Source organism: Meles meles, chromosome 1 (assembly GCF_922984935.1).
Source record: "Meles meles chromosome 1, mMelMel3.1 paternal haplotype, whole genome shotgun sequence".
Lineage (NCBI taxonomy): Eukaryota > Metazoa > Chordata > Mammalia > Carnivora > Mustelidae > Meles > Meles meles.
In genome coordinates, this window is record NC_060066.1 from 200,433,699 (window position 1) to 200,446,889 (window position 13,191).

At 54.7% G+C, this 13,191-nt stretch overlaps 1 protein-coding gene across 3 annotated transcripts in view; it reads right to left on the reverse strand.

Moving 5' to 3' along the window:
• EPHB2 (EPH receptor B2) overlaps positions 1–13,191 on the reverse strand; it is a 182,606-nt gene that overhangs the window by 35,099 nt on the left and 134,316 nt on the right. For all 3 annotated transcript variants that reach the window (XM_046023954.1, XM_046023946.1, XM_046023935.1), the window contains exons 4-5: positions 8,849–9,004; positions 7,365–7,700 (exon numbers count right to left, since the gene is read on the reverse strand). In XM_046023954.1, the coding sequence (XP_045879910.1) occupies positions 7,365–7,700; positions 8,849–9,004 (492 nt within the window). The remainder of the gene's footprint in view (positions 1–7,364; positions 7,701–8,848; positions 9,005–13,191) is intronic.

Sequence of the window (13,191 nt, forward strand, 5' to 3'; positions counted from 1 at the left end):
TGGTAGCTACAAGTGGCCATGTGACAAGAGGACTGCCAGTAAGATATAAAGTTAACGTAATATGTGGGACTTCTAGGAAGTCTCTCTTAAAGGGAAGGAACTTCTCATGCTCCTTCTTCCATCCTGCTGCCCGGGACATGGATGTGATAGCTGGAGCTCTACTAGCCATTTTGGTCCATAAGGACAAGAAGCTGTGTACAGGGGAGCCTGGATCCCTGATGATTCCACAGAGGTGCCCCAACTCCCACCTTCTGACTTCCTTGACATAGAAGAAAAACAAGCTTCCATTTTGTCTAAGCCACTATGCTAGACTGATTGAATTATTAATCACTCCCTTGTACCTTCACTCTTTGCCCTCTAACTTGTGTCATCCTGCCCCCCAGCTCTGGGCTGAGCCATGTGATTGGCCTCGGCCAATGGGATACTGGCAAACATGATCTGAGCAGAGGCTGGACAAGCCCTTGTGTACATCTGCTGGCTGTCTGGTTCCCTGTGGTTGCCACAAGAACACCGCTAGGCTGACCTAGAGATAAGCAGAACAAAGTTGTTGCCCTAGTAGTCCCAGCCAGGCCCATTCTGACCATCCGACAGCAGCCAACCCCAAACATGCAACAAAGCCCTGAAAATATCCAAAGATTTGCCAAGAGACCCAGAGTCGATGGGAGTGCAAACCCATGAACGCGTCCCCCACCAGGACCCGCCCGGCCAATCCAGAGACCACGTGATAGAAAAATTCTTCTTGCTTTTCTGCTGTTGATGTTGTGGTTGATTGTCCAACAGCGTTACTGGGGCAGCTGCTATGTGTTATCTTTCTTCCAGTTCTATGCAGCCAAACTCAATCCTAACTGAGACTCTAGGCCGACAGTGACTTCCCTGCAGAAAGCTGGGAGGGATCAAAGAGGCTGACGCGTGTGGAGGGCTTGGCCTGGGGAGAAAAGTGCCCTCTTCCTCTCTCTTCATTTCTCCCAGCCTGGGTCTCACCGGGGGCTCTCTTGGCCTATCCCCTTCTGATCCTCTTGGCCTCCAGGGAGAGAAGTAGGTGAGTACATGCTCCTGCGAGTTCTACAGACTGAGCCACTGTATACCTGCCCCCCAGGAGGGCGGGAGGATCAGAGGAGAATGCGCTGGCAGAAGGGGCTTTGGAAAGTTGAAAGTCTTTCCATGGGAAAGCCATGCGGAGTGGAGTTCTGGACGGGGGCTGTGATGCCTGCCCAGGGCGTTGGAGGCTGGCTCTGCCACGACCTGTGTCATTTCGAACAGCCCCTTAGGAACCTCTCTGGGCCTCAGTTTACCTCTTTATAAAAAAAGAGAGGTTTGTACTCCAGGGCCCCTGACCAGGCTAATGCGCTTTAATTTGGCTTATGTTACCCTCTACAACAGGCAGAATAATGCCCCTCCCCCCGAGATGTCCACATTCTGATCCCAGAATCTGTGAATATGGGACCTAACACAGCAAAAAGGCTTCGCAGATGTGATTAAGGTTATGGTTCTCGAGATGGGGAGATTATCCTGGATTATCAAGGTAGACCCAATATAATCTGCTGAGTCCTTAAAGGAGGAGGAACTTTCCCAGCCCAGAGTCAGAGACCCAGAGGACTGGAGCGTGGAGAGGGCTTGAACCCCGTTGTAGCTTCTGAGATTTAGGAGCCAGGGGCAAGGACTGGAAAGAGGGCCCCGTGGGCCAAGGGCAGTGGCCAGTTGGCAAGGACAGGGGCACCTCATTGCTACCATCCCGCGGCCCCGAGCTCTGCTGACACCTGAAAAAGCAAGGAAACGGATCCTCCCTTAGAGCCATCAGAAAGGGATGCCACCTGCCAACAGCATGATTTGGGCTGGTGAGATCCAGACGAGGCTCCTGCCCTACAGAGCTGGGAGGCAGGAACGGAGGCTCACACTAAGTTGCTAAGTCTGCAGCATTTGGTTACAGCAGCAAGAGGAAACGAAGACACCTGGTTTCTCTTGAGGCCTGGATGCCGCGTCTCACCCACGAACTACGTGCTGGGTGCTCGGTCTCTGTTGTCGCTGATCCCGCCTCCCTCCGGCACAGCGGGAAGGACAGATCGGTGCCCACTCCGGAGGTGAGGATCCCCGAGGCTGGGAGAAGCAGAGCCTCCCACGCAGCCTGGTCACATAGCAAAGAGGCCCGTGCTGGATGACGGCTGAGCCCAGCGCAGGTGACGCCTTTTTGCCCACACGCCCCACGAGGACGGGACACAGGGGACCTTCCTAACTAGTCAATCTCCTATTCAGCGTGGGTGATATCAAAGACTGCCTTTGCCAGCAGGGGCTGTGATGCGCACAGGCACCACTCACAGCCTCCCTCACCTCTGCAGAAGGCCCGAGTCCGGCCAGCGTGGGGCCCCAAGAATGTGGTGCTAGAACTATTCAGGCTCCACCAATGACTGCCTGGTGCCTGGGGACAAGTCACTTAACTCTCGATGCCTCATTTTCCTTCCCCGTGAGACAGGATAATAGGACCCACCCCACAGCATTGTCGAGGGCTCATCGTCAAGGACCAGGGATGTTGTCTGGCACGTAGGAAACACCTGCTACTTGGGGGCCATTGTTATGATTTGGGGGAATACAGAATGATCGCTTTCTGACCGCCTGCATGTACCAGGCAGCCTGGGAGGCACCTTGAGACCTGAGCTCAAAGCCTCCCAGCAGTCCCGTGAGGAGAGGTGGGGACACTCGCGAGGAGAGGCATTCAGACGTGGGCTAAGTGACTTGTTGAAGGCTGTGTGCCAGTGAGCAGCCAGGCTTGAGTCAAAGCCAGGTTTGTTTGCCAGATTCCCAAACCCAGACCCTCCCCGGCCCTGCTGGAACTGGGCAGAGGTGCGGTTGCCCGGAGCTTGCTCTGGGTGAGACCGTGTCTGGTGCAGCCCTGGAGGGCGGCCAAGAGGACTGGGCGCGGCCCCGAGGACGAGCCCCACGTTACTGAAATGCCACGCGTGCCCCTCCCCCACCCTCCCCGGGTCCGCATGGCTGTCTCTGCTTTGTGATTTCCATCTCGGCTTAAATGCCACCTCCTTGGAGAGGAGGGCATTTCTTCTGATGCCCGTCCTGAGGCTTGCCCGCCTCCCTCCCAACCCCTGTGTTGTTCGGTTGGTTTGTGTCAAGGACCAGAGACTCTGGACAGCGGACTGAATCCTGGGTCTGCCCCTTCCCATCTGAGAGAGCCCGGGCGCATGCTTGACCCCTCCCCATGCCTATTTCCTCCTCTGTCAAGTGGGGATGTGCAGCCCAGCCTGGCCTCCTTCTTCCAGGGGCCCCTGAGAGGACGCAGGCAGGAGTACGGGATGGAAAAGCGTCCTGGAATGGTGGAGTGTGGTTCAGAGGTGGCCTGATGGCTTTATGATGTCAGAAGACAGCTCTGGCCCTGGTGAGTGCCAAGGGAGTGTGAGCAAGGCCCAGTCACTTGCCCAAAAGGAATACTTTTTCCTTTTAAGGCAGTGAGCTTGATATTTATATATTGAATTTTAGGGTCTGATTAAAACCGACCACTGAATGCATTTGTCTGGAAATCAAGTCCCCAGCTTTGCTTTCCAGCCTGTCGTACCTCTCTACACCTCACCTCACTCCACGCTTCTCTGAGCCCTTCTGCAAATGTTCACTGAGCATTTGCTGTGGTGCGCCCCTGGCCAGGTGCCGGGAAAACCGTGGTAAGTAAGGAAAAGCAGACCCATTGTGTACCACCACATGCCGATGGCGGGGAAGACAGACCGGAAGGATAGGATCAAAGACATAAGGCTAAAATCCCAACCAGGGAGGCTTGAGGGCCATGGTGTGTGTGTGTGGGGGGGGGGGCTGTGACCAAGTGAAGAGGGTCAGTAACGATGAGCTAAGGTCTGAAAAAATGGTGAGGAGAAAAGCAATCCAGGCAGAGGGACCATGTGTGAAGGCACCTAGTGCTCAGGAAGAACAGAAAGAACCCTCCCTCCAGCCTGCCTCCTGCATTTTCCTCCCCTGGGACACCTTTCTCCTTACATGATTCCATCTCTGTTTCTTACAAGCGTCTCCATGCTCCAGAGTCGAGCTCAAATACTTCTTCCAGGAAGCCTTCCAAGATTTGCCCTTCTCTCATTCCCCAGGAAGCAATGATCTCTTCTGCTTGTAATCTCTCTCCCCTCCCTTCTACCTCCTTGGGCCCTCATTCATGCCATCTTGTATGTAGATGACACGTGTCCGTGTCTCATCTTCCCAACCAGGGCATAAAGTGCCAAGGGCAAGAACTGCGTCTTCTCCAGTGTAGACTTACAATCCCATAGTGCTGGGTTTAAATCCCAGTTGAGAACACTTAGTGGTGGCTCCCCCTCTCTGGGCCTCTGTTTCCTCATCTGGTAAAGGGGAATAAGGTGTTGAGGGTGTGGAGTGGTTGCATGGTCTCCAGCTGGGCTCTGACCATCTGAGAAAGAGTTAGCTTGTGTAGGGGCTTGAAACAAAGAGGAGGGAGAAAGGGTATTTATGATCCAGAAAGCCTCAGGGCTTTGAGGGCATACCAGGGGCTTATATCTGAGTTTCCAAAATCTGTCCGATAGTAAGAAACACTTGGGCCCCTCATTAAACATGCAGATGCCTAGGGCCCACTCCTGGAATTCTGATTCCACAGGTCTGGGGCGGGGTCCAGGAACCTATGTTCTGGAGAAGCTCTCACAGGGTACTCATGCACAGTGTGGTGGAAAAATTGAGACCCTGAGGGAGGCAGTGATTTCCATGAGTGTGATGGGTTGGATCAGTTTTCTCGGTTTTGCCTCTTGGAACAGGTTTATGTACCGACACCCCTTGCCAAGTCACTCTGCAGGGTTCATTTGCTGTGTGTGACTGCGCCACAGGCATCGGAGAGAAGTGTTTGTGTGTCATGGCTTGGCGCGGCTGCTGGCGCTCCCAACATTCACCACGACAGAAACAAGCCTGGGTGGCAGTGGGTCCAAGGGGAATGGGAGACATGTGGAACAGACTGAAGCCAACCCACATTCTGGAGTCCTGCCCAGCTCAGCAAGCCCTGCTGCAGATTAGCTAAACCTTAGCTGCCCCACAGACGAGTGAGTGAGAAAATAAATATTTCTTGTTGTAAAACACTAAGGTTTGGGGTGGTTTTGTTATGCAGCATTATCGTAGTGATAGCTGACTGATACACTGAGGTCCCAGAGCAAATGAATGGCAAAATTGGGATTCAAACTCGGGTCTGAATCCAGTGCTTGTTTCTCGTTGCTTCTGTCTTTCAATCCTGAGGCTCCCCCCACACCCCATGCTTTCCTTTCTGGAAGCCCCTCACTTCCACTCTGCCCCATCTTTATTCTCTGGGGACATTCAGCTCTAGAAAGGAAGGGTCCAGCTTGTCAAGCAGCCCAGACTCTACCTGTGCTGCTAATAAGCTGAGGCTTCTTGAGTAGACATTTCAACCCCCAGGACTCCTGCATGGGTGCAGAAGAGGTCCCTAGAGCCAGAGAAAGAACTCCCACCCCTAGAGCCTGGGAGAGGAGTAGGGAGCCTAGGTTTCCCTACCTCAGGGCTTTGGCAAGCTGGAGAGCCTCCCAGCTGAGGCTTCGTAATCTGTTAGGTGTCTTTGCCAAGGGCTGTTGGCTTCGGAGGGTTCTCTTGCATTGCCTGCCTTGAGTCAGTTCCCTCCGGACCTCACTCTGAGCAGGAGCTTAAACGCACCCACGACCCTGCACGAACAGCAGGACACGCTCACAACTATGTCCTCTCTGCCACAGCAATACCGCAAACACTCACAAACAAAACCACACTCCTTCTCGTACACAAACACACGGATAGGCAGGGCCACGTTCAGACACATGAATTCATGCTCAAACACATCCCATTCCAAGCCCCTCGGCTTCAGACACACCCATGCTCTTGAATGCATTTATAAATAAGAAGCCACATGGCCACAGAACATGCGATCCCAATCATAAACACACGGTCACCCAAACACATACAGTGACACACCCACACATTCTTACGAATAAGCTCACTCACACGCACCATCAGACCCACAGTCTCACCTCAAGGTTCCTTGAACATATGCTGGATTGTGCCCAAGCACTGGAATCTGGTAGACCTGGTTAATTCATGTCCCTTACCCTTCCTGCTTTGTGACTCAACTTTTCTGAGCATCATCTGTAAAATGGGGACATGGATGCCTCCTACTCAGGGAGGCCAGGGGTATGCAATGAGGTCATGTATAGATAGCACCCCTCAACCAGGTGAAGCTGGTTGGCCCCTCTCTTTCCATGTCCTTGTTCACATGCTTTCTCACTCTCAAAAGACATTTCTTTCTGTCACTCCCATAAACATTTCATTGGTCCTTTAAATTTCAGTCCAAATCCTGCTTCCTCCAGGAAGCCTTCCTAGACTTCCATCTCTGGATCCCCTGAGCACTTACGGTGTGGGCCCCACTTGACATCTGAAAGATGAGGTGGGTAGCCCACTCACCCTCTCTCCTGGAGTCTGGCCTCCCTTGGCTCTTCCTTGGACAGGGTCCAGACCATGCCCACAGCAGGGGCTTGCCAAGGGTTATTGAGTGAATAACTGAGGGGCATGCTCCACAGGTACCATGAGGTCCTCGAAAATCTCATATGGCCCTTGGTTGGGGATGAGGCTGGGAAGTGTCATAGGGGACAAAAGGACGGTGGTCTCGCTGGAAAGAAGGGGTCAGAAGCCCAAGAGGAGTGGATTGAAGAAGGATGACGGTAGTAGTGAGACCGCAATGTTTGGCAACTTTATTTGCCATGAAGGAAGCAGGGCAGAAGACGGACGGCAATGTGGGGTCCCAGGAAGGACGAGGAAAGATGAGCTGAGGGAGAAAAGCTTGTTGGAGCGAGACTGGGGTGGGCTGAAGGCTCCCAGAAGGCGCCTATGGAAACTGCCGGATATCTACTGACCATCTCCCCACCACCCACCTGGAAAGGACCACATGGCCCAGTCTCCTTTGTGGCCTGGCGAGGTCACATGACCAGGTTCTTTCCAGGGGACCGTGCACAGAAGGGATGGGTTCCACTCCTGCTTCCCTGGGTCCTCTCTCTCCCGCCCTTTCTGCAGACAGACACACCTGTGCCTCAGGGTGGCTGACGCCAATGGAAGATCCTGGGTCCCCGAGTCTCCAAGTGGATCCGACCCCCGCAGGCCTGGACTGCTCACCCCTGTCAGAGGGAGCCTTCAACAGCGCACGTTCAACAAACGGCAGCAATTGCCATGACCATATGGCAAGGCAGGGGTAACGCGTCCTCTCCCAGGCGAGTGCGGCCTCGGGGCAGCGGGAGCCACTCAGCAGAGGGGACGGAGGCCCTGATCGGGGCCGGCAGGGCACCCGTTCAGGTTCACGGCCCTGCTCCCCCTTAGCGGGCGTCTGAAGCACTTACCTGCCTGGTTGGTGGTGATGTTCACGGAGGCGAACTGAGGTGAGAAGGGGCTCTGGTCAGTGACGCCGTTCACGGCCTGGATCTCGAAGGTGTACTGCGTGTGGGCCAGCAGGTCACTGATGTAGATGCGCGGCTCGGTCAGGCCCAGCTGGCGCGGCGCGTACTGCACGTTGTCCCCACAGCGCGTGCAGGCACCCCGGCCCGAGCCACAGCTCTTGCAGATGATGTTGTAGACCAGGTCCTCGCGGCCCCCTGAGTCGCGGGGCGGAGTCCACTCCAGCATGAGGGAGGTCTCGTTGACACTGGAGATCACCGCCTGCGGTGCGGAGGGGGTGGCTGCGGGTGGGGAGAGGTGGCGGTCAGTGGGGGCTGCGGAGCTCCGTTCCCTGGAGACGGCTCTCGGCCCGAAGCCCTGGCTCCAGCCCAAGCCCCCCAAGGCTTCCTTCACATCCCTTCTCCCCTCCATCCCTCTGTGGGGTGCTTCTAGAATATAACTCTCATCATGCCGCACACCTGCTTAACACTCCCCCTGGACTCCAGCCTCCTCAGTGTCTGTTATGAGGGCTGGTCTTCGTGTGTTGGGGGTCATACCCACCCAAGATCTCTTTCCCCTTCTTTCTTCTAGCAGAACCCAGTTTTATTCAGGGTGGCAAGATGTCCAGCTAGAAGGCTAATTTCCTAGCCTCCTGTGAGGAACAGCTGGCCACTGACACACGGTAGAAGTTGTTGGTCAGGACTTTTTCTTAAAAGGAGACCACTATAAAATGTCCCTTTGTCCTTTTCCTTCTTCCTCTGTCTAGGTGTGTGATGGCCGGAGCTTCAGCAGCAATGTTGGACTATGCAGCAACCCCAAGGGTAGGAACCTCACACGGAGGATGGCAGCCAGATAGAGCGAGCCAAGTCCCAAAGACCTCCATGGATTTGCCACAATCTCCAGGACTGCCTATCTTTGGGGTTCTGCTATGTGAGAGAATAAAGTCCTATGGTTTAAGCCAATGGGGTCGGCTCTCTGGAGCTTGCAGCTGAATTCTGTTTCTGTCTGTACAGGGGTGGTAAGATCGCCTTCCTCGTCACTCCTTTCTTAGAGAACCTTGGCCTGAGATTCAGGCGGCTGCTGCCAGGTTAGAACACTGGGCAGCCTTTTCTGTCACAGACACCACCTGTGTTGGTTCTCCTTCTGCCAAGCCTCCCACTCACCGTCCCTTTGTGAATCGAGACCTTGACTTCATCCTCCACGCGACTGGCAGGAGGAGGGACGGAGCCAGATGCCAGCTCCACGGTCGCTGTGTGTTGGCAGCGCAAGGACCCCAGGATGGTCCTTTTCCAACCAGTTTTTCATTTCCCCTCCCGCCAGGTGCCTGGCTGCTCCCCACGCAGGAGAGGCCGGCTGGAACCAGGCCACCGCCCACCCCTTGTTCCGAGCTTTCCGCAGCGGGGCTTGGGACGTAGGGGGCCCTCGCACCCTCCCGGGGCCCCGAGCGTACTTGTACACGGCATGTCGAGGGGGTCCAGGTCGGCTCGGTAGTAGCCGTTCCGGCACACACAGTTGGTCGCCCCCTCCGAGGTGGTCCGGCTGTTGATGGGACAGTGCGTACAGGCCTCGTCCCCCTGGTTGGCCTTGAAGGTTCCAGATGGGCAACCTGGGAGAAAAGACAAGGAGAGTCTGGGGAATCCAGATGAGGAGTCGGGGGCCACAAGGCATGGGGAGACCGTGTGGTCTCTCCGAGGGGCTGCACGGCATCACGGAGGGGCCATGCAGGGCAACTGTTGGGAATTCCCATCTCCTAAGGCTCTTGGGGGTCTCTAGGCTCCAACAGGGCAGTCCTATCTGTGCCCAGAAGGTTCCAGACTGCCTGGTTTCTTGTCTCTGAAGCTGTCTATGGCTTCATCAGGGGCCGCTAACAATCCCTCTTCCCCTTTCCCAGGCTGACTGTGACCCGGCTTCTAAGGTCATTCCTGACTTATTCTGAAGACTCTGAAGAGGTCTGGGGCAGGACCCAGGGCCCAGTCTTGCTCACTGATGGCTGACTGAATCCTGATTCTTGTAACTAGATCCCCGGCTTCCAGAGGATCGTGATGATTACGTTATAGCAGAAAAGTCCTAGCAACAGCGCAGGCCACATAGAAACGTGATGGAGTACAGCAGAAAAGAACACTGTCTTTGGAAGTAGACCTGGGTTGGAACCCCAACTTGGCTTTGGGCTAGCCATGGGGCCGTAGACAAGCCGGCTAAACCATGCTTAGAATCAGTTTCCTTATTTGTAAAATTATGATCCTAAGACCCATTTCTGAAGGCCACTGGGGGAATTTGGTCCCGTGTGTAAGGCACATGGCAGGAGGTCTGGTACAGTATAGGGTGCCCAGTGAATAGTGGCTGTTACTACAGTAGGGGTTGGAGCAATTTATTCCACCAAAGGGAGCCTGCAGTACCAGGGACAGCCTGCGGAGGGAAGTGTTTGCACTTGATGGGGCATTGGGCAATCTGGGCTGTTTCAGGGGCTTTGGCCTTCTTTCCTGCTCTGGCGGGATGCTCAGGATGTGGGTTCAGGCCCTGCAGCTCAAGGCTTAGGTTCTACAAGCAATGACCAGACCTGTGTGCAATCCACACTACCCTAAACTGGGCTGGGCATCAGGAGACCCGGGAGCCAGGCCCTGCCCTTTTCCTGGCCTCCGTTTCTCCTGCTTCCTGGGGTTCATCATCCCAGCACTGCTGTGGAGCCTGGGGAGGGGAGCTTTGCAACCGGCAATTTCCTCGTTGGGGTCAAAGGCAGCTGAAGCAAGTACAGGCCAGGGGCGCTCACCTGGATCACATTCCAGGCCCCTGTCACCCTTGGCAAGGGATTCCACCCCTCGGAGCATGTAAATGGCAAACATCAATTTCCCTAAATCATTTTCCCAGCCCCGGTCTTTAAACTTACCCTCCATGTTCAAATCTTAGCAAATGGCCATCCCCTCGGCCCGTCCACCAGCTTCAGCCTCAGAGACCCCCCCGGCCTCCTTGGTGCTCACATGACTCGAGTTCAGAAAGCTTTACTCCCCTGCCACAATTATTCATCGGGGGGTCCCCTGGCCATGCTCGTGGCCCCCTCAGGACGGGAGCCGTGTCTGATTCACAGTTCCTTCCCCTGTGCCCAGCGCAGAGCCTGGTCGGCACTCAGCACACATCTTGAAGCTGCCCGCTAACGTGGGAAGGGCTTGGGCTTTGGGGACCACGAGAGCAAAAAGGCAGTGAAGACTGCTGGTTAGTGTGCCGGCGGCTTGGCAAGTCCCAGCTCTGCCTGTGCCAGCAAGTGACCTCAGGCCAGTCGCTAGAGCTATTTCCTCACCTGCAAAATGGGGACAATAGTATTTATCTCCAGTTGTTGTGAAGATTATGTTGGTTAAATTTAGGCAAAAATGCCTAGAACCGTTCCTGGCATTACTGAACTGTATCCGGCTCAAATACCAGGCTGCTGGGTGACCTCAGACAAATAGTTCAACCTCTCTGGGCTGAAGTTTTCTCACTGGGATGACAGCATCTAACCCATAAAGTGGCCATGAGAACTCCATGCGAGGGACGGTGTCTGGCGTGAGGTGGCGAGAGGCTACAGTTATAATCTCAGGGCTTGTTGGATAAAACAAGTACTCAGTACATACACCCCGGACATTTCCCCCCGGGATACTAGAAAACACCCTGGTGCCCTAGTTTACCTGTTTTGGAGGCGGCTTCCAGAAGGCAGCAGCCAACTTGACAAAGACACTAGCTGATACCCCCTTACCAGGCCCCGTGGGGATCTCGGGTCCAGCTCCAGTCCCATCCTTAAGGAACTAGCGGCAAAAGCAGGGACAGGACTAACCACCCAGGCTCTCAGGACGCCAAGGAGGACGGTGACGAGCGCTGTGGGGACTTATTAAGCCTTCCACTGCACAGATGGGGAAACCAGGGCTTCAGAGTGTAAATATGAAACCGCCAACACTTATTGAGTTTGTATGAAATCCTGGCACCTTTCTAAGCACTTGACCCCTAGTAACCCACCCGGTCCTTACCCAGCCCCGAGATGGAGGGAAGGTTATCGCTCCCATTTTCAGATGGGGGCGTGAAGGCACAGAGATGGAAGTCGTTTGCTAGGATATGAGCTTTACAGCAGCTCCGTCTCCGGTGGTCTGACCCTTGAGGCTTCCCTAATCACCACACTACACGGCTCTGTGCAACCTGCGTTCTTGTCAACGGTCCATGAGTACTAAGTGGGGATTGGCAGTTCTAGTTCTGGGGGCCCGCCCAGGGCTCTCCCCACTTGCTGCACTGGTTTGGGGGTCCTGAGTGCTCCTGCCCTCTGTCTTCTCACTTCCCACTCAGGCATCAAACCCTCCCTGCTGGCCGGTGAAGAGACAGCCCACCGTATTGGCACAATCCAGGCTGCCGCTTTGGCTCGAGTTAAGCAGATGATCTCTGAGCCTCAGTTGGTTCTCCTGTAGAATGGGGGTACAGGGCTCCTGTGGGGATCTAGGATCATCCTAATGGATGCCAAAAGGCTTTGGTCCTAAGATCAGGACCCTCCTGGCTCCCTCTCAGGGGAGAGCCTGCCCAGCTTAGCTCATCTCTTCCATCTGCTGGCAATTTCCTGGGCCCGGCTAGTGAGTGGCTGTCCACTCTGCCCCCCGTGCCGTGCCAGCCCCTCTATCTGGGCCTCCTTCCTGGCTGACCTCTCTTGTCACCATGTCAGACAACCATCTCAGACTCCTCAGGCTGCCTCCTCCAGAAGCCGTCCCTCATTAGATGCGCTGCTGGCCACCCTCCACCCTCTCCCTGGGCATCTATGTTTTCTGGATCTAACAGCACAGTACTCCCCCAAAACCACTCTTTCGTCTGGGAAGGCGAAATCATTCTCCATCCAGTCACTAGGAACCCCGGATGCCTCCTCCCTACCCTCATCCCCTGCTGCCAATGACCAGGTCTTCCTCCCTTCCCCTAGCTGTGCCCCATTCTGGCTCTTCTCCACGGCGGTTCTATCCCTGCGGACATCCAGAAAGCTCTTCCTATGGACTCCTTAGCCTTGCGTGACCATTTTGCCTCCTCCTGCCCATCACCCCCGCCCCAGCCAGCTTTCTAAAGCACACACCTTTCTGTGTCACTTAAAAACCCACAATGGCACACAATGGAATATTATTCGGCCATAAAAAGGAATAAAGTAGGGCTACGCGCCATAACATGGATGAACCTCGACGACACTGTGCTTATGAAAGAAGCCAGACACAAAAGGCTACACAGTGTGTGCTTCCATTTATAGACCAGTGTCCAGCAGAGCCGTCTATACAGACAGGAGTAGGTTAGTGATTGCCAAGGACCGGGGAGAGCAGAGAATGGGGGGGTGATGGCTAATGGGTAACAGGGTTTCTTTTTGAGGTGATGAACGTGTTCTAAAATTGTGGTCGTGGCTGCAATTCCGGGCATACACTAAAAATCACTGAATTGTACAACTTAAATAGCTGAATTCTATAGGACGTGAAGGGTCACAATACAACAGCTGATAAAAAAAAAAAAAAAAAAATCCGCAACAGCGCTCCAAATGCCTCAGGGCCTCCAGAACCCCAGTGCGGGCGCCTGCCTCTCTCCCAGGACCCAACACCCCCAGCCTCGTGCCGGCTGCACCACACCGTCGACTACGTATGGTCCCTGCCCAGGTCCAGCTCCTCTGTCCATCCTGCCCTCACTCCCGTTATCATCAAACTCCTATGACACTTTAAGACTTGGGGCAGGTACCACCTCTTCCAGGAAGCCTTCCCTAAGCCACCATCCAGGTGCCTATTTTAATTATTTGCTCGTGAATCTGTAAGTGTCTGGCTGGAC